General features: G+C 37.0%; 1 protein-coding gene across 6 annotated transcripts; it reads right to left on the reverse strand.

The window, feature by feature from the left end:
- Window positions 1-784: 784 nt before the first annotated feature.
- Window positions 785-21,849, reverse strand: LOC306852074 (SUN domain-containing protein 1-like). 6 transcript variants are annotated; one of them, XM_079388688.1, is made up of 22 exons: window positions 21,710-21,845; window positions 15,359-15,535; window positions 12,608-12,807; window positions 12,475-12,501; window positions 12,126-12,353; window positions 11,871-11,975; window positions 11,421-11,549; window positions 10,912-10,998; window positions 9,840-9,920; window positions 6,860-6,908; window positions 6,100-6,155; window positions 5,862-6,010; window positions 5,468-5,746; window positions 5,081-5,173; window positions 4,828-4,901; window positions 4,567-4,711; window positions 3,278-3,541; window positions 3,094-3,178; window positions 2,477-2,592; window positions 2,199-2,366; window positions 1,820-1,912; window positions 785-1,520 (listed from the first exon to the last, which is right to left on the reverse strand). In XM_079388688.1, the coding sequence occupies exons 2-22, from the start codon at window positions 15,460-15,462 to the stop codon at window positions 1,392-1,394; spliced, it is 2,661 nt and encodes an 886-aa protein (XP_079244814.1). In that variant the 5' UTR covers window positions 15,463-15,535; window positions 21,710-21,845; the 3' UTR covers window positions 785-1,391. The 6 variants fall into 6 exon arrangements, with proteins under 6 accessions (XP_079244814.1, XP_079244813.1, XP_079244816.1 ...); XM_079388687.1 differs by lacking the exon at window positions 21,710-21,845 and adding an exon at window positions 21,213-21,332; XM_079388690.1 differs by lacking the exons at window positions 10,912-10,998; window positions 11,421-11,549; window positions 11,871-11,975 and having other exon boundaries at window positions 21,710-21,849.
- Between the last annotated feature and the right edge of the window lie 271 nt (window positions 21,850-22,120).

A 22,120-nucleotide genomic window follows, 5' to 3' on the forward strand; every position in this document is an offset into this window, starting at 1 on the left:
GGCTCCAGATGTCAGGAAAACAGCCTGAACTAAGTACAAGATTGAATAATTTGAGCACAGCTGTCTGAAGCTCAGGTGTGCTGTGTTTCAGCATTTCACCCAGAATGTTGTCAGGTCCACAAGATTTTTTACATTTTGGGCTTTTGAGTTTTTTCATCAATTCTCACTCACAAACACAATAAACACTCCCTGCTGCCTCCTGATGGACTGGCGCGGTTCTATGTCTATAAAACACACCATTTAAACAAGTTATGAAAACTTTAAAGTCTTGCTTATATCAAATTTTTCATATTTTAAATGTGAGTTAATTAAAACTAAAGGCATAATAATTATAAAAAGTTTAAATAGTTTTAAATGAAGTACTGTCACACTTTTTAACCCTGTAAAGTCTGATATGATAGTATTGTCAGAAGAAAACTGTTTAAAAAAAAAATAGTTTGAGCATTCAGAGAATTTATATATATATAAACAAGTTTGCATACATGTCTTATGGCTCATATAGGCTTTGAGCTTGTAATGTTTATCAAGAAGATCTTTACAACAGTATAGCAGAATACTTGCATACAACGCATAAATTAGGGCTGTCAGTATTACCTCATTACTGTGTGCGAATGAATCAAAATTCTTAACGCGTTGAAATAATTTAAATTGTGGTGTATGGTTTCATTTTTACTGTAATGTCATACACCATGTGTAATACACTCCAATTTAAACAATGTATTTTGGGGAAACAGTTTGTGCACTGCAGAATAATATCCACAATAATAAACATCCAATCCTTCTTTAAAATAATTAAAAAAAAAATTAGATTTTTATTTGAAAAGCCAACCTATGAAGACATGGCAATTACAAAATCCTCTGCATAAAGATCATGAAAAGCATTTACAAAAATACACAATCCAATGTCACTTATATCAACTTAAATACACAAAAATAAATAGCGATCTAGCCATTCTTAAATAGGGCACATATTAGCTAGCAAAAACAAAGAAAACAAAAAAGCACAAAACTGAGGAACTTTTTACAACATATACATTTAGTCTAAAATACATTCTTCAGTGGTTTGTTTGTAGTTCAGAAATTTGTCAATGCATTTTTTGCTGGTGACAATTCTGCCAAATAGGGTATAATAATGATAAAAAGTATATAATAATAACAATGGAAAATAAGCATAACAATAAGCATAACCCTGATGACTGACAGTGGAAACAGTGTGATGCTTCAGAAGAGTGCAAGTGCTGAATCTGGCCCTCAGGCCTAACAGTACATGTACCAGCATGCAAAGCCCTCAGGTCATCTCAGGCCCAACTGTGTAACTCATAGCACATTATTCTCAAGAGCTCAATTCCTTTTCCAGTGCATGAGTGATATTGTCAGGGGTTCATAAAGTCTTAACTGCTTGCAAGTTCTTCAACAAGCTTCCCGTGAACCCGGAAACGGTACACACAGGTGTATTCAGGATGACCCCAGTTAGACAGCACTTTCATCTCAATGATCTGAAAACCTCTCGGGACCTCCTCCTTGAGGAAGACCGAGACAGAAGTACAAGATTAGGCAATCAATCAATGATTACAAATAAATATTTACTGGCTAGCATGACCCTGTTAGCTACTGCTGGTTGATGGCAATTACAACTTCCATATTGACTCCTTTTTTTCCCCCCTGTATTGACTTTATTTATAACATGAACAACAAAACCATTCACAAGAAGCTATCAGTCAGTTACATCTTGATTTTCATGCAGCTACAGTGTGATTAAATGCATTAAACAATAGAAAAATCACAATACACAGGAAAACTGTGCTTGTGTGATACTTACAGATACAAAGAAAGTCTGAAGAGCATCTCCATCTTCATCATAAACAAACTGTCCAAGCAACTGCCCCTCTTCCTGCTGCTCATCATCAAGACCCTTTAATAGGACAGAGAGGAAAAAAAAAAATAAATAAAAAAAAAAATAAAAAAAGTATAACTTTGACCCCAAGTTAAATATTAGATACCTGGAAAACCTCAAAATATCAGGAGTTAAAAAAAAATTCCTGTGGTGACAAATCTGAATTTTCAGCATCATTACTGAAGGAACATGTGGCACCGAACACTGACTTTTGTGCCACTCTACAATATTTAATTTTCTAGAAACTGCTCTTTGAGGGAGCAATCTCTATGAAATTCTAAAAAAAAATTCCATGTGTACTCACATATACATTGAACTCTCGTGGGGCGCTGCTGATGTTGCCGGTGGGCGACAGGGATTTGGGCACATGATCTAGAGAAAAGGCTGTAGGCACAATCTTCATTGACAACCCAATCACCAGATAACCTTGTGATCCTTTAAATGCCCAGCAGTTCCCAGGATGCACATCTGGCTGGAGGGCCAAATGAAGAAAAAGAAAGGGGAGAAATTACCATTAAAGCAATGGAGACTTTAAAAATAAATGTACATGAATGAAAATCAGAATTGTGAAAGTTCTCAAACCTGTATGACTACACGTGGTGACTGGGAGAAGTACCACAGTGGGAGGCTAAACAGACTCAGCAGTGCAGTTTTGGTGTAAAAGGACTCTGAACAACGTGTGCTTATGATACTGCCTCCTACAGACACAAAGAAACACATTCAAATTTGCATTCATTGGACATACACATTTTTAATAGCGCTGCTTTTTACAGTTCAATTTTAGAAGTGTCCCCTAAAAGCCCAAGTGGCCCCTGCCTGGCCAACTGTGGTTGTGTTGTGAGCATTTGCAGTGCGTGTGTTGTCAAATTGAAATTGTTTTCTTAATTTGCAGGTGTTGAGCTCTCTCGGACACTGTATAAAACGTGTTTTAAAAATGATCAAAAAGTAGTCTGATTATATCACATAAAATGTGTAAGTGGATCACGCTACTAAATACAAGTTGTCATGTACTTATGAATAGTAGTCTGTTACTGATTCCAAAGTAATCTACCGAGCACTGTCAACACATATTGCTAGAATGCATGCAATCCCTAATTCTGTGTTTTACATTCCTACAGCTAAACAAAAAAAATTAAAAATAAATAAAAACTGTAAAAATAACTTAAACTAGAGCCACAGAGATAAGATTATTACTATACCTCCAGATTCCAATGCATAGTCCACCAGACCAGTGCGGTCTTCTGAATAGAGCTTCATCGCATTGTTGACAATCAACTGTACATGCTGTGGAGAGAAAAAACAAAAAACACATAAGTAGCATTACATATCTAAATATAGAGAGTTATTCATTTCTTAAAATGCTCGGAGTTCTCAATAGCTTACTTCCTCAGAAAGGCCTGCCTCCCCTGTGGCTTGTCGTACAGTTTGGGTGATCGTCTCTTTAGAAGGTCGCTGGCCTTCCTCTACCTGAAGGGACAGGTTACCCAGAATGCTGCTCTCCAGAGCGCTGAGTGAAGCCTGCAGTTCAGTGGTGCTCACAAAGTGATCAGAGAGCCACTGCAGGAGAGATTCAGGAAGCTCCAGTTCTTCTGCTTTGTCACTGCCATAAAACAGAGACCTGATTTCCTTCTCCACCTGCTCGGATACCTGCAAGAGCAGATCCAGAAGTGAGGAGACTTTCAAACAGATGGTAAAAAAAAATCTGGCTTTTGGAATATTCAAGTCCTGTTTAGTAGTCATCTCATTTAAAACATTTATATGTGGATGCATCAGGACTGTTGCCACAGGAGAGCATTTACACATTCAAGCTGGTTTTTCACCTGGAGGTACATAAGCTTATAAAACAATATTGTATCGGATTAAGAACTTCTCATTACTAAGTGAATGTGCAAACATTTCAATGACTGGAATATTACCATTTCTTTGTTTGTCATATTACCACTTTAATTACACTTTTTGTTAATAAAATGAAATATTTTTTGACATTTCAAATACTTGAGCTATAACAACCAGTGTGATGCAAGAAAAAAAAAACTATCAATATTTATAAGAAATTTTGATTACAAGTACATGAAATAAAAATCACATGAGAATTACAAGTACCAATTAAAAAGAAAGAAATTTAACACCGAACTGCTTAAAAGCAAGTCCAAATTTGTGAAACCTACATATTCCTTTAACAAAACAAATATTACTCTAGAAAGTCTTCGTACAAAACATTTTACTTGCATAAACTCATGAAAAAGATAACTTTAAGCTATGGTTCATCAATAACTGGCAGCAGAATGAAATGTTTATTTTTTTATTTTTTAGAAATTAACTATTTAGAACTATTTAGTCTAATCATATGCTACAGCTTAGAGCAAAGTTCAGTTAAATTGTTTTGTAATTTACATTAATCATGTGCTAAGCCACAATTAAGGGGTTAATAAGTCACGCAAGGTGTTAGAATGTACCTGAATGCCAAAAAAAAAAAAAGTTACTTGTATGGTTATAACTGAAAATGTGGCAAGACTATTACAATCTCTAATTTTTTTTAGAAATTGATTTCTTCCAGGTTACAAATGATCAAAATGTTTATAAGGCTAGATAAGGATGTTAAAATGCCAGGTATGAAAATTAAACACTGCAAAAACTACAGATGATGAACTGAAATGCAACAGAGCACTTACGGAGACTGAAAGGGACTCCAGCTGCTCACACTTTTTTCTGCATCCCATCAGCCCCTGCACATCATCTCTGATGCGCTCCAAAGTCTCCTCTAGCCGCCTCACCTCTGCCAGCAAATCCTCACTGGAGCTGCTCTCAGCCTCCTCACTGAAGAGGAACACGCATACATTACTACACCAGTTTACATGAAGTACCTTGAATATTACTTTAATGATTGAGACAACACTGTTGACTGTTCAAACAAGATTTAATATGATAACGACCTGTGAGGATCAGAGGAAGGCGCCTCAGCCTCAGGAATCTTTCTAAAAGCAGGCTCTTGTTTTCTCTGCAACTCCTAAATTAAACAAGTCAGTCATACAGCTGAATTTGCACAGGTTGCTGAATCAAAAGTCATGCGCAGACTCTGGCCCAAAGATAATTCACATCAGTGGTTTAGAGCCTTCCGCTACAAACAATTCTGCATGCTGATAATAAAGCATCTTGTGTGTTCCTTGTATAATCTGAGTGTCACACCTCAGTTTTGCGTGCCAATGTCTGAAGGAGAGCCTCAGCTTCAGCGAGTCGAGTGTTCTCTGACTGACTCTCTTCTGCATGCTTTTCCTGATGCTGCAGACAGTGACAGAATTGAAGATTGTTCATCAAGATATTACATAATATATAACTGACAATAAACAAGTCTGTTAAACTGGGAATAAAACAACCAGAGCCCCCAATATTCCTTGGTCCATATTTTAAAATGTTAATCTCAATTTCTGTCAGTGACTCAACATACACAATATCCGCCTTAAATGACAAGCATTTACTAATTAACTACTAGGGATAAAGTCAAATCAAGACCATTACAATATTCCATTATAATGGCTTAGATCTTTAGTGACCGACATTATGTGATGTTATCACCTGCTGCGTGTACTTTGCCTCTTTCTGCACCTCGCCTTTCAGCAGGCTGAATCGCTCCTCCAGCAGGTCTCCAATCCACTTTCCTAGACTCTCTCTGTCTGTGAGTCTCTCTGTGTGGAGCTCCAAGCGCAGTGTGTTATACAGACTGAGCACTTCAGTGTGCTGCTCCTCCTGCCTGAGCAAACCCCCCGTTACTCGATCCCACAGCTGAGACAAGTTGTCCTCTAAACGCATCAACCTCTCTGCCTCTACTGATGACAACGACAGAACTGAGGGCCTCTGTGAAGACGAAGACATAATAACAGACAGTCAACTTAATATTTTGGTATTGGTAGAAAGAAAGCTAATTCAGCAGGTTCCAATACACTAGTAAAATTCTAAAGGTAAATACAACCCGAGTGTGTGTGTCAGAGGCAGTTTGTTTCTCCTCCGAGTCGCCCATGGAGGTGGATGGAGGGGTGACGTAGGAGGAGTCTCTCCACACCATCACATTAGCAGAAGGCAGCATGGCTAACAGTCCGGACGGCCCCCAGTAGCACAGAGCTTTCAGGAAGAGCACAGAAGAAACGCATGAGGATGCAGGAGCTTATTTACATTTAGATCTATAAATCACTCATGAACAGCAAGCTTACCAAGAAACAGAAGGAAAGGTACAAGAAATAGGACTTGAGAGAGCATAGGGAGACACCTGAAAGAGGACGAGGATTGGTTAAATTTTGCATGTGACATTATACTTTAACACACTAGCAGTGTTTTGGCCACTGCTCCAATGAAAAAAATAAACCAATTAAGGTTTATGGACAGTCTGTTTATTAAGTCAAATTTATTTGTACAGCACATTTAACTACACACATTTTAAAGTTGTACTGTATATCAATAATGCCTTTGTGCCTTAACAAATAGCAACATAAAACAAAATAGCAAGTTTTTGGGCTGGCCGGTACAAAACAATGATACAATTGATCCTACAGATCTTAGATCTAGCTATATAGTATTTATAGTGATGTGACCATTCAGTGCGATTAAAAGACTTAAATATTTTTCAGTTCTGTTCAAAGCAACAGTAAGTGATTCTCAAAAAGCACCAAATGAGATCGGGCACATGCCAGAAGATATAGATCAGAGTTACATAATGGTCAATTTGCAGTAAGTAAGAGTAAATGCAAAACAATGAAATTAAATCAAAACAATGAGTCTGATTGCAAGTTCTCATATTTAATTAGTAGTCATTTAATCAAAGTTGAGAAACACAGGGTAAGGCTTCTATCATGGTGAAGATTTCAGTTGAAATTACTTCAAAGTTAACAATGAATTAATTGTTATATAACCACCCTGGATGTGCATTAGACACAGATAGGTACAGAAAGAATTGGAAAAGAGAGCACCACTCACTTTGCAAAGAAATCAACAAGCCACAAGAAGCTTCCTGAGGTTGTCTTCCCTGGAAATATACAGAGTACAGCATGAGTAAAGAGAAAGACAAAAAAAAAAAAAAAAAAAAAAAAAAAAAAAAACACTGAAGTGTTGATTAGCGCATACTCTTTAGGGCACAAGAGCAGGGTTAGGGTGTACAGCGAGGGGTCACATACAAGAGATTTGCAAAAAGCTGACAAATTGCACATTTTTCATCTTGTAGCATTCATCCTGAAATTAAAAACAAAATGGGCCTCCTAAAATTTAAATGGATAAAAAAAAAAAAAAAAACACAGTAAGGTCTAGAGGTCATGAAATTACTAGTGAAAACTATTCAACACTTTATGTAAAAGTGGTCTGAGTGAAAAGGTGATAAATGAATTTAATAAACTCCACATTTCTGTAATTTTGTATGCCCAGCCTTTGCTTTAAAAAGGGCTCATGTTATCAAATTGAGGAATCAGATCGATGAATCAAATTTTCCTTGACCTTTTGAGAAAAGTTGCACTATGCAAATAAACGGCTAAAATGCCTTGTTCTGAAACAGAGGCTGGAATATAGGGACGAAGGAGTTTAAAACTCCTTTGGAGATGAGAGCAGCAATGCAGTATTTCTCATTTCACATGAAAAGAGAATGTTTACATAATTGTCTTAGAAGTAAACAGGCCCGTTCTGCTGTCCTCTTATGATCAGTGGGACCCCAGTGGAGAGGGTGAGCAGCTTCAAGTACCTCGGTGTAAACATCTCCGAGAACCTGACTTGGACTACACACATCCAAACACAGGTTAAGAAAGCCAGGCAAAGACTGTACCATCTGCGACAGCTGAGGAAATTCAGGGTCTCACCAGCAATCCTGAAAACTTTCTATTCAGGGACCATAGAAAGTGTATTGACTCAGTGCATCTCAGTGTGGTATGGAAACAGCTCCAATCAGGACTGCAAAGCACTACAGAGAGTTGTGCGCTTAGCTGAGCGCATCTCAGGGTCTGCTCTCCCCTCTCTGCAGGACATCTACCTCAAATGCTGCAAAAACAGAGCTGTCAAAATCATCAAGGACTCAAATCACCCTGGTAACCATCTATTCACATTGCTGCCATCTGGTAAGCGCTTCCGTAGCCTAAACTCTAACTCTGTATCATAACATCTCTTGACTCCATGTAAATATCACCATATCAATAGATATTCATAATTTTTCTCTACCTCATATTGCTGCTATTTAAATACCCTGGGCAACTTTTTGCACATTCCTCTTATTATTATCCAAGTCAACAACATACTCATCTGCACATTTATATTTATATTTTTTTCATCTTTATTTTATTCCTCTTATTTTTTCTACTTTTCCTTTTCTTAATATTTGTATTCTTTATAATTGCACTGTCCTTGGAGTGGACCTGACCTACATTTCACTGCTGGTTATACCCTGTATAATTGTGTGTGTGACAAATAAAAATCTTGAATCATGCCATCTAAGGATCAGACAGAGGGTGGCATGATGTGAGAAAAAAAGTGATGTTATAAAAACGATGCTAAAAAACAACTTGTGCTTCAATGGAAGTAAATCTGACAACATTCTGAACAAGAAAAAAACAAAACAAAAAAACTAGGCCATTGTCACTAATTTGCTTACATTTGATTACTGATTTCACTAGTGCAGCATACTGAATCTCTCTTCAGTTTACTACAATGTTGTAATTGTTCAAAATTTTCAATATGCAGTGGGTGCTCTTTTGAAATCTCAGGACCACATTGTAACTGTAAACAAGAGCTCTAACAGGACTGTTGCCTGAATGTATTGAATATGCCTGAATAAATTGGATGCATGACAAGAAAAGATGCTTAGAGTTATAACTACACGTGAAAAGGAAAGAGATTCCCAAATGGAATCAGAGCATCAGTGCCACAGAAAACTAAACAAAGAGAAAAGCCATGCAAGGTTGTCTGAAAGCTCGTCACAGAAACAAACCCACACCTGCCGGGGAGAAAACTGCCCTGACCACAACCTGGAAACCATCAATGCAGGGAAAGAGCTCACAGCAACATTAACTAGCTTGTCAACTATTCCCAAACCATAAGCTCTTGGAATGACCAAGACTGAGGGCAAGAAAGATGATTATATAACCTGTAGAAACTATGAGCGACCATAAGGTCTCTACAGGCTTCTCTTCCTGGGAAGAATGAGTGTCCGTTGCAAAATTATGCTTCCTTTTGCAGTCATCACCTGTCAGAATCAGTGTACGGTTGAAAATGATGTGTTAAACTGTGTTAAAGTTCTACTCCTTCAGCATTTGTTGTGCTTTTAATATAGGTCATGATAGCCACCACCAACATAGACATTTTTAAACAGATGCTGTATGCAGAAGTGTGCAAACACTGAGCCTGCACTTCACATCTACTAGAGCAATCATTTATTAATCATTCTGCTATTATGCATCAGGGTATGCAACTACAATACCAAGTGACCTAAGCAGCTTCCTTCTAATGGTTGCACTCAAACTAGTCAGTCAGTTTTTTTTAGACGGCCGTTTAATTTGTATATACACATCTACACTGATATATTCCCTGCAGTGAAAATCAAATCCCTAACACTGGCCAATAAATCAATTAGCGATCTTATTTGTAACCACGTAAGTGGCCGACAGTGGCATAAAAATAGCACTGCTCATGCAAAATGCATAGGCAATTTGATGTATTGATTACAATTATGATTTGTGTGTTTACAAATGCATTCTCAAATGGAAATATGCACTACATTAGAGTTTAACTAAAGGAAAGGCATCTAAAAAGACAGCATGATTAACTGGCACAGTTAAAACTGTAACTGACCAAAAAAAAAATTTATTTACTGACCCACGTCATTCCAACCCTGTGTGCCTTGTTCCTTACAGTACACAACTTTAAATATGAACACCTAATGATTTGGTGGAAAAATATCCGAAAGTGAAAAATGTGTACTTACACAGTACACCGCTGATCTTTGGTCGTTCCTTTTGCAGCGCTACCTCTTTAACACTCATACTGCTGTAGTATTTCTCATTACCTATAATGAAAAACAGAACAAACAAACATCAGATAAAGCCAAGAATCCTTTGCAGTTCTGTACCAGTCTTCTTCATTCCTCCAATACCAGCTCTGCATAGACAGACTTCACAAGTGAGATTTGCATGTAACCAAGGCAGTGCTCATGGTGGACAGGCGCATTTGTTTATTCACAGCGTAACCATGCCCTCGAAGAAACATCTGGAAGGGCAAAAAAGTTGTAAGTTATAGGTAGGAGGTCAAACACCATGGAAGAGACTAAAGTAGCCTGTTAAAAAAAAAAAAAAAAAAAAAAAAAAAAAAAAAAAAAAAAAAGAGGGTGAGAAGGGTACATCTGAAATGACTGTTCAGGTGTGATGGGATAGCCAAAGATGAGTTAGATTTGCCACTTCTGAGAGACACTTCCACTAAGGGACTAAATTTACAAAAGACAGAAAGAAGAGACAGGTGCTCAAATGCAAAACCTAAAGCGAGGGGGGGGAAAAAAATAAAAAATAAAGTTTGTCACGGGTTCCTCAACCAGAAACAGATCTGCAGCTAAAGAGAGTTCCTATATATAATATAATGTTCTCATACACATATATATATATATATATATATACTATAAAATTAACTAAACTATTATTTACCATTAAAATAGACATGCCGTGGAAAGCAAGTAGTTATAAAGCATGCGATGTCTGTCAATTAATTGTTGTGAAATGTACTTTGATTATACATAAATCATTTTCAGGCCCACTTTGTATCCTATTCATCGATAGTGCTGTATATATTTTGCTTACCAAGTACAGAGGAAGAATGATGGTCATTTTTACCAATGGTCACTTGTGAACACCCATATGGTGCCATAAAATAATAATAAAATGGGCTCCGTGGGGTTTTGGAAGTTGCATTCAATTCTGCAAGTGTCACAGAAGATGCACTTCACCTTTAGGGTGATTTTAAAATTATACTTGATATAAGACCACTGTGATAAAAACCCACTTACTAACCTGGTTTACGAACAGTTATATCCGTTATTGCAACTTCAATTTCAAGACGACGGAACGCCGGCAAACCAGATATCTTTTGTATGATGCCTGCAAGCATACCAGAAGGGGGCTGTTTACATCAGGGCTCCTTAACTACATTTGTTTTGAGGGCCAGATTATTCAACTGGAAATTTGGAGGCGGCCAAATATTTTAAGTAGTTTTCTAGTGTCAAATGAGCCCCAGTCCACCAATTCACAATTTCTTTAATAACTATTTGCTGTGAACAAATGTGTCGGTCACCAATCAAGAGTCTAGTTAAGAACTAACATTTCTATAAAACCTACAACAAAATAGCTTCAAAATGAATGACTTTCTCTTGAAATGACTTTGAGTGTGACGACATGAGCGTAACGAGTTCTTTAAGAATAAGCAGTTGCCTGTTTCTGGCTGTTTGTACAGTGTGAACAGTAGTTTGGTTAATAAGTGGACATAATATCTAGGCACCAGAGGGTCTGAGAGAAAGTGATACCTCCGTTAGCACAGCCATTGGTTGCTCTCTTCTGCTGCACAGACTGCAGTGCCTTCAGCACAGTGGCTGTAGAGCGAGCGATTCCCTTACACACTCGCACAAACCACTGCAACACTGATAACAGCAGGCCTGGAGAGACATGGGCTGATATTAAATCATAAGATCTGATGATCAAAGATATCTGAAGTGATAAGAGTGGTCAGGAAAGACTGAACAGAGACAGAGTGAGTGACGGTGGTTGTGGAGAACATCTTTACCCAGCAGGCTGCTTTGCATGCATGCAGTGTGCAGATCTGTACAGGTCTAAGTTCTAAAATCCAAGTCCATCCAAACATAATTATCCAGGCTATATATAGATTTTATATATACACATTTTAAACAGCCATAAACCATTTAGTGAGGAACCCCACAGCCTGGAGAGGTGAACGACAGACTAATCAAGGCTGATACCTTTGAGCAGAGCCATCTGCATCAGTAGTGTGCATATGTACACTACAAATGCAGCAATTCTCTTTCCGTTACGCAGGCACGTCTCAGACAACATCCCCAGCACACCTGCAGACACAATGAAGTCACTTTCCCTTCAATAATACTCAGCATCCAATGAACTGAAGGACTCAAAGGCCATTTCTGAAGACCTGACCACATCATGTAAGGTGTTTGACATTAACAGCAGCTTTATAGTGCATTATCAAACTGTCTCACCTGGCTTGTATTTGCGATTCTTGTCCCTGCAGTACAACGTAGTGTTTGGAAAGGAGGCTGTGCTGGGTATCTCTGTAAAAGACGCCTGATGCCCAGTAGCATCATGAAGGGAACTGTTGTTCTTGGATGGAGAGGCATTGGAGGAGTCTTTGCAGATGTAGCCATTCTGTGCTGTAGAGGTCTGTGTTTTAGCCTCCACTGTGCTGTGGTGTGCAATGATTGTCTGGTCTGAAATAAAAATACAATAAAAAGTAAATACAGCCACCCAAAAAAACCTAACAAAAAAAACCCTTAATATTGCAGTCTTTATCCAAACTAAAATAAATAAATAAATAAATAAAACACTTACCCTTAATTTCGCAGTCTTCATCCAAACCTAATATTAAAAATAAATAAAATTATAAAAATCAATGCTTCAGCTGTCCAATCAATCTTATTTCAACTCAGAGTATCATATCATAGCGATCATGAAAGTCACTGACCCCAGAAGCTGTCGACTAGGGTGTGTTGCTGTATGGAGGACTCATCTAAGAAAGAGGACAGCAGAGAGGCATTGCTGGGTGCACAGCTGTTCAGTGTGCTGTTATGAGCCTGCAGGATTGACGTTGAGGCAGACCTCGGAGTTTGAACAATCTGTGGTGTCCCTGAAACAGATTGATGAGCTCTTCTGCTCTTCAGTATTCTGCAAGACAAAGAGACAGAATAAGAGAAGAGAGAGGACGGAAAACAGAACCAACATATTGATGGCTTTACTTTCTTGATACCTCCTTCCATTTAGATAATATTGTTAATGCACTGAAGCTAAAAAGTGACAAAGTTGAAATACACTACATAACTTTTCCCAATCTTGAACACAAATTCAAGAGATTTTTAAAAAAATGTGGGTAATCAAACAGCTGTTGGTCCACACTGACTTCCATAGTATTTTTTTTTTTCCATACTATAGAAGTCAATGAGAACCAGAAACTGGTTAGCCACATTCTTCAAAATATCTTCAGTGTCCAGCAAAAAGAAACAAACAGTTTTGAAACAACTTGAGGGCGAGTAAATGACAACATTCATTTTCAAGTGAATTATCCCTTTACGTTTAAAGGGATAATTCACTTGAAAATGAATGTTGTCATTTACTCGCCCTCAAGTTGTTTCAAAACTGTTTGTTTCTTTTTGCTGAACACCGAAGATTTTGAAGAATGTGGTCCTATTCTTTTTCAACTGTGTAAGGTGGCTTTTTGAGTGTAAAAGGATCCAAGTCCACTCCAAAAGGGAGATATTCTCTTTAACAAAAAACACTCCAAGAACTACAACAAATGACCAAATTGACACCATTGTTAATATTTAAAGGTGAGCAGATTAAACTTCAATCACAACATACTGGGCCAGCTAACCAATCAGAGTAGATTTCATATTTTGGAAAGTAAGGAGGGGCCTTATTGAAACAGGAACCAAACAGGTCACCTGAGACAGACTGGGAAGAGAGATGTTGCATAGAACATTCACGTTGAGTGAACATTCATTTAGACACTTTCACACACTGCTGTGTGTACATAATGCCACAAAAAATACTCATTAATATATGCATGTTTACATGCTCATGCACTACAAATCATCTTGTACTGTTCCTCAGCTGGCTGCTTGACTTACGATGTTTCTCTTTGCACATGTACAGGTGCATCTCAGAAATATACAATATGGTGAAAAAGTAATTTTTTTCAAGAAGTGACACTTTCATATATTTTACATTGATTACATGTAAATTTCAAAAGTTTTTTTTGTTTTAATTTTAATGATTGGAGCTTACAGCTAATGAAAGTCACAAATATTTTATACCGAATATTTACATTTGAGTTTCAATAAATGACCATCCATACAGTATAAATTCTGGGTATCTCTTGTTCTTTGAAACCACAATAATGTGGAACACTGCTGACTTGGCAATGGTCCAGATAATGATCATTGACACCCTCCACAAAGAGGGCAAGTCACAGAGGGTCATTACTGAAAGGGGTGGCTGTTCAAGGAAAGCTGTATCAAAGAATATTAAATGCAAAGTTGACTGGAAGGAAGAAATTGGGTAGGAAAATGTGCACAAGCAACAGGGATGACCGCAAGCTTGAGAATACTGTCAAGCAAAGCAGATTCAAACACTTGGGAGAGCTCCACAAGGAGTGGATTGAAGCTGGAGTCACATCAAGAGTCACCACGCTCAGACGTCTTCAGGAAAAGGGCTACCAAGCCACTTCTGAAACAGAAACATCGTCAGAAGCATCTTACCAGGGCTACGGAGAAAAAGAACTGGACTGTTGCTCAGTGGTCCAAAGCCCTCTTTTTAGATAAAAGTAAATTTTGCTTTCATTTGGAAATCAAGGTATGAAATCTGGAGGAAGACTGGAGAGGCACAGAAGCCAAGCTGCTAGAAGTCCAGTGTGAAGTTTCCACAGTCAGTGATGATTTGGGGTGCCGTGACGTCTGCTGGTGTTGGTCCATTGTGTTTTATCAAGTCCAAAGTCAATGCAGCCATCTACCAGGAGATTTGAGCACTTTATGCTTCCATCTGCTGACAAGCTTTATGGTTTGCCGACCATGATATTATTGTGCTTAATGCTTAATTGGCCAGCCAACATGCCTGACCTGAACCCCATATGGAATCTATGGTATATTTTCAACAGAAAGATGAGAAACAGTCGAAAATATTCACCATATTCTAATTTTCTGAGATGCACCTGTATAGTATTGTGTGAAGCATTCGCATAGTTTGTATTTTTTAGTTTATGTATAGGTTAACATTTATATTATATTTATATAGTCAAAATCTGTCAGTAGGTTAATTGTGTATAGGTTTATAGTGTTTTACTTCATTGTTGTATGTCTGTATTTATGTAGCCAAAAACCAAATCTAGACTTAGTGAAAAAGACATAACAGGACCCCTTTAATAATGCCAGCAAGAGGACCTCTAGTGGACACAAAGTAGCTGCATCCGTGTGTGGCTAATTCTGCAACTGCATTAGATTTCAGTTACTTGGCCACTGGAATCATATAAAACAAAAGGAACTTAAATTGTAGCTTTTCTTTGCATCTTCTACACTTTATTTTGTCTGTTCCTTAACACCAACATTAAAGGCCAAACTAAAATTCCTGAAAAGAAAATGCATTATAATATGGCACTAACAGCCTAATTCTTACATAATTTTTGCTAAATAATCCATGCTTATTTTCATGGACAGACTGCACTCACTGGTCACGGCTGAAGGAGATGCTGTGGTGAAGAGACGAGTCAAGTAGACTGTCGTCTCCATAGTGACTTGTGTTGGTGTGCAGACGGAGACTGCGTCTGGACATCCTGGGTGACTCGTAGACGGGCCCAATCCTGAGCTCCCTCTCAAAGTCTTGTGCTGAAGAGGAGTAGCTGGAACTGATGGAGACAGACAAAAAGCAACAATTAATACTAATGATCCTGATTGGCTGACTATGTAAACACAGCTATGCAGTTGCAGGTCTGTCAACTTCATTAGTTACATATCAATTGAGCAAATTATTTCAAACATCCATTTACACCCTATAACAGTAAAAGACACCAGAAACCACAAACACCAAGCAAACAAAAATGACTGACTACATGATAAAAATGACAAATTACCTTATATTAATGACAAATTACCTTATATTAAATGGAAAGCAAGTTTTTTTTCTGCTCCCTGTATGCACACGCAAACTTATTTCACCGCAACGTCAATAAAATTGTTTTGCAATTGTAAAGCTACATTTCTCAGTGGCAAGGAAGTAACATTAGTGCTTTTGGAGCAGTTAAATGTAGCTACAGCTTATTATTATTATTATAGACAATGCCACCAAACGTCGCTGAGATATGCACAAACTTCACACACTTATTTTCTCTAACAAACGTCTAGAAATAAAATAACTGAACAATGTCTTAAGGCAAGGGCCAAATCTGGTAAATCTCTCAAATCATTGGATTATTCTGTAATTTCCCAAAATGGGGTTTGTGGGTTGAAGCCAATAATAAAATCATTAATGTAAAAATATCAAAATAAAACTTACGGCTGTACAATTAATTGAATTACAGCTTCGATTTCAGCCTCAAATGATTATGAAAATACAATAGGAGATAAAACCATTATTGTGCCCCCTTCCAGCAGTGCACGTTCACTCCTCTTAAAAGCCCAATTTCACGTGCAAATCAGTATATCAGTAAAATCATATTTTTAAAAGTGATTTTATTTCAATATTTTTCAAACTTCAGCCAAGTATTTTACGTGAAAAGAGTGAATTGCTATAAACGGAAAACATTTTTAAAGTCAGACCCTGGTTTAAAAATGCCTGCATTATACGCTTTGTGTAGCTTTGGAAACAGACAAAAGGGAGAGCGTCTGTTAACCACTTCATCAGCCAACACATTAATCTTTAAACTGCCAAAAAAAAAAAAAAAAAAAAAAAAAAAAAAAAAAAGAAGTAGATCACCTGGTAGTTCACCATTTAGGGGCTCGTAGAACCACTAGTATTAATAACATGAATATAGTGATGTTTGCCTTAGAATGTGCCACCATGGGTCAGAAAAAAAAAAAAGAAAAAAAAAAAAACTAAGCAAAGACCAAGTGGAGAATTTTGCACACATTAAACCTCCACAACAAAGAAAACAAACTCCAATCTTAAACACTCAACCCACAAAAAAAAAAAAAAAAAAAAAAATCTAAGCCATCCAGTAAAAATGAAAACGGGTCTGGTCATTTTCCACTAACTGCGCCCAGCCACCATTTCCAAACTCAAGCCAATGGTTCAAGGACCGTAACAACTGCCATCTCTCTAGGAATAATCCCAGCATTCACATCTGTGAACTTTGGAGCCATTTTGCTTGCTTGAGGTCTGACAGTGTGACAAAGGACATTCAGACAGCAGCTGCTGAGCAGAACACATGCTAAACAGTAACCTGACAATGTATAATTAACGTCAGCTTACGGCTGTTAAAGTTCCAGCCTTAAATCGATACCAAGAACAGCACTAGCATTAAAGCTAAGGCTTCCTGCAATACACTTAAACACAGAAAAAAACAAACAGGTGTAATACACACAGCACCGTCCAGCCCCAGCTCTCCATATCCCATGTGTCGTCACTGGTCATCCCATGGAACAATCACATTACTGCACACTCACGCTCCTACAGGCACAAGGAGCTCTGGAGGGATCAAGCGAATTAAGAAGGCTTGCTCTACTTCCTGTGTACAGCTCCTGTATACGTGACATGTGAGCCACTAAATGCTCCCTGTCCCTCCCTCATTATCCTCAGGATCTCTATTGCCATCAATCCATTTTAAAGGCGCTTCACTGTACTTTGAACATGGGATGAATTGCATCTGTAAAAGCGCAAAAATAAATAAATAGAAGGAATTCAGCGTGATGCCCAGTATTCAGCCTGTATTAAATCTCTGCTGATCCAATCACATGTGATTAGCTGAGACGCATCATGGTTTACACTTTGCAGTAACATGCAGGAGTGAACAATAATGTTCTGCTGATCGAGGGTCAGTGTGTCTGTTTTGGGTTAGTTAATGGATAATTTTTTTGCCTCATTTATACTACTAATACTTGAATTTCTGAATGTTTATAATTGCAGAATCTTCTGAATTAAGTTTTTTGGTTTGGCAATTATCACCAATTGTGATAATCTTTGAAAATTAACTGAATTTCTTGAAAATGAGCTCTGAATGTACGAGACAATTCAGTAGCCTATGTATCTAGAAGAATATCAAAGTGCAGTAACAGTAAAACTATTTACACTGCATACCAGTGTGTTAATTATACGAAATTAATGAATGCTAAACAGTTTGCAATATCATGCAGCATAACAGACTTTTTTTTTAAACTGTAAAAAAAAAGTGTGGTTTATAATCCCATTTAGTCAGATTTAAATTATAGCTGTAATTTCCAGATATTACCTTAAAAATAGCTTTTCATTTGTAAAAATAAAATGTTACAAATAGAATTTTAGTGATGCCATTTCATGCATAAAATAACGTCAAATCATTAGATTAGATTAGATTCAACTTTGTCATTGCACATGTAAGGTATAGGACAACGAAATGCAGTTAGCATCTAACCAGAAGTGCAATAAGCAGAGGTACAGGATATACAGTCAGTGCCTACAATATATCTTACATATGTACAGAATATACAGATAAGGCAGTAGTACTATGGACATAATTTACAAATTTTTAAATACTATCAGTATTTATGGTGATATGAACATACTATACAGATGGATTGTACAGTAAATGCATGTACACTATGAGCAAAAACTATGAAAATAATTACAAATGGATATGAATAAGCTACACATTAAGATATATAAAAACTAGTGCAATGAACATTGAAAGTGCATAGAAATAAAAATTTCAGTGCATAGTACTCCGTGTGTGGATGTTTTTTTTTTTTTACCGATTTAATGATGGGGAGGGGTGAAGAGTTTGTGGTGGTGTATCATTGGGTTAGTGCTGTCAAAAGATTAATCGCATCCAAAATAAGTTTGTTTACATATCGTGTGTGTACTGCGCATATTTATTATGTATAAAGACACACATACAGCATATATTTTGAAAATATTTACATGTATATATTTATATTCATATCAATTATATCATACAAAAATATATTTAATATATAATCGTAACATTTTTCTTAAATATATACATGCATGTGTGTATTTATATATACACAATAAATATACACAGTACACACACACATTAAACAAAAGCTTTTATTTCGGATGCGATTAATCACGATTAATCGTTTGACAGCACTATCTGTGGTGACATTTGGCCACTAGCTATAATCAAGCTGACTAATGGCACTGTGTTTTACGTACCATCTCTGTCTTTACTGACTGCTCATTCCAAATCAAAGAGTCAGGATTATATGGGTCAGTCCTAAAGTTCTGATCATTCTGTCCTGCTGGTGTACATGGCAACATCTTTTCACACAAACATACTGCAAGCAATGGAGGTCAAAAACAGAGACTTTTGAAAATGCTGCAGACCCCGTTTTAGATTGAAAACTCCGGGGTTGCTTTTCAGTCTAAACGGACGAAAACTGAGACTTTTGAAAACGATGGCGTGGCTGCCCACATTTGCTCTGCGTATCCTTGATGACCGTGTAAACAATAACATCATGCTCATTGTTGTACTCATAGATATGTATAGGCAGATTCCTCATTTGACCGCTCCAAGCACATAGACACGTCCGCCTTCTAAATAATAGGGAATCTACCTATACGCATCTATGGTTGTACCTGTATGAATGGTCATGTGACATGCGTTTTCGGTTGTGTCGTGTAAACAGATCGTTTCTGAAGTGCAGCAGAAACACCAGTGTAAACGTTGATCGTTTTCATTCTAAAATGCGGTTTTAAAACGAAAAACGCACTAGTGTAAACGGGGCCTTAAACTGTTAGAAGTTGGTGACTTTTTTTTTTTTTTTAGATAGGCCTATACAATCTGGGGGAAGAAAACGGACATCATGTGATGTCGGAAAACTCATATCTTCAGAACTAAATGGAACCGATACGTATCGGGTAAAACCTATAGAGAAATGAATGCAAGTCTGACTAATATATATATATATATATATATATATATATATATATATATATATATATATATATATATATATATATATATATACACACATATACATATACACACACACACTAACACCAAACCAAAGAAGTAGTTGGAAGTCTACATTAATATTCAAATGTATATTTTCTAAGCATAAAATCTGTAATTCGTGCACAGCGGACATTATTTTGTATGATTTTGACTTCATATGAAGTCATGCTATTTATCTTTTTACACCAGATGGCAGCAATCTGGTCAACATACATGATCAATTCTAATATTTTCTTCATTTCAACTTTTTAGAAGTGCATAGAAGAGATGTATATAGAGGTCAACATGACACTGATTAGCCAAAGCAATATTTATTTATTTTTTTGAAAGAACTGCAATGATGCTCCAAGAGGAAGTCCAGGAGGATTTCAGAGCATCCTTGCAAACCAAGAGGCCATTAATTCATTCCTGGCATTTTCTTTTTTGCATGACACGAGCAAAATAAGAGAAAAGGGGTCTTGGCATACCCTTTTGCCACAGAGGTGGGGAAATTTCAACAACCGTAATTTCACAGGGCAGAACAAAATCCCCGGAGTTGTAAAAGGATGATATTGTGGGTCATGCAGCGGACAAATAATGGGTAGATCTGGGTGTAGGACAGGAAGCTTGGAGAAAGAGTTCACACTGTTCATCTACATACTACTGACATGGTAACAACACAAATCTGGTTGAGAAATCAGCAAACTTGTCCTTTGTGTGATGCAGTAGGTTTGACCGGACACTTTCACATGAGTACACTGATTGTTGTTGTTTCAAGAAGAGCCAATCATCATCATCATCATACACCAAGATAACAGTAAATGTTGGACTCATGCATCAAATTACATTTAACAAACAATGTACTAAAGAATGCAGTCTCAAAACCTAAACAGAATATAAAATGACAGATAATAAAATCTGTTCTTATATTCTAATACTAAATAAAACGAGATAATGAAAAGGAAAACAATGCTCCTCAAACGACAGTGCTACATAAATACTGATCTAACGTCAAAAGGAGTCTTATTCTAGCAGACAAGCCAAGTAATTGCACTGAAACAACAAAAAAAGGCAAGCCTACCCCACTGTATAATTTTAATAATACCTGCAAAGACCATGAAAAATACGCTGAACTACTCATGCCCCCCTGTGTTGTTAGCATGAACAAACAATACAGCAGTCAGCATGCTTAGCTTTTGTGTAGAGAGGAGGGTGTGTATATATCTCACACAAATTCACTGCCAGTCGCTGTGAGATTGCAATAAGCATACGGTTTTCACTATGCAGTGTGGATACATTTTACATACTAATAAGAGAAATACAACTGTACACTTAAAGCAACTGTGCAGCCAACCGAGCATTAATGTTGTAAATGATCGCTTAAACAGGTTTAGCAGCGTCTTCGCTTTACATAGAAAACCACGAGACTCACTTAAACGGGTCTGGTGCCCTCCACCTTCAAAATATCAGCCTTCAACACACGAAACAGCACCACAATCACCGTTAAGCCATTATAATCCATATGTGGCCATGTCTCATCATCGCATCATCCACAGAAAACAGCTGAATGAACCAATGAGAAACAGCAGCGGCCTACCGCCGCGAAACACAAACACTGATGATATCTAACGTTACATATACATACATATATACACATATATACATATATACACATATACAAATACACATAACGTTATATACACATATATATATACACACACACACACACACACACATTTAGACAGTGTATAACTCAACACTAAATGTACTAAGACAGCATTTCACAAACTGATATTCTGAAGCCTCATGTTACTACAGAACGAACTAAGTTAAATGAAAAACAATTAAACCCACCAAGAACAAACTTCCAGGTAAATATTGACACAACACCTGTCGCAATTGACTCAGCAGAAGATAAAAGTAACTTACCTGAGCTTAAACGTCGCGCTTTTACTCTAAAATCAAACACAAAGAAATAAACTGCAGTTCAGTAATGATATAATAATAAGAATATCATTCAGCAGCGCTAACGGTGTTCAACCGTTTCTCTAATCACGCCTCAGGTGGCTATTTAAAGATCACGTCACGCACTTGAGAAATGACGCCATATCCGCCAAGTTTACCTCATTATAAATTAATTTATAATCACTTATTATTACTAAACATCTTTTTGATAGAGCGTCAGTGTTATTTATTAATAATAATTAGTTTATTGTAATATATGTAATGATATACTTTTTAAAAATAAATTTTATTTTATTTACAACTTTGAAAAATCATTTTTAAAGTGTATTAAAAACAATTAAAACGTTCTTAAATTAAATTTAATAAAGGAGAGAA

Source organism: Barbus barbus, assembly GCF_936440315.1.
Source record: "Barbus barbus genome assembly, chromosome: 32".
NCBI lineage: Eukaryota > Metazoa > Chordata > Actinopteri > Cypriniformes > Cyprinidae > Barbus > Barbus barbus.

Coding starts and splice junctions, on each gene's coding strand:
- LOC306852074 (XM_079388688.1), bottom strand. CDS start 15,462: ATGTCCAGACGCAGTCTCCGTCTGCACACCAACACAAGTCACTATGGA. Junction 6,011..6,099: donor ACCTTTCCTTCTGTTTCTTG/GTAAGCTTGCTG, acceptor TCTTCCTGAAAG/CTCTGTGCTACTGGGGGCCG. Junction 5,174..5,467: donor AGGCAAAGTACACGCAGCAG/GTGATAACATCA, acceptor CACTGTCTGCAG/CATCAGGAAAAGCATGCAGA.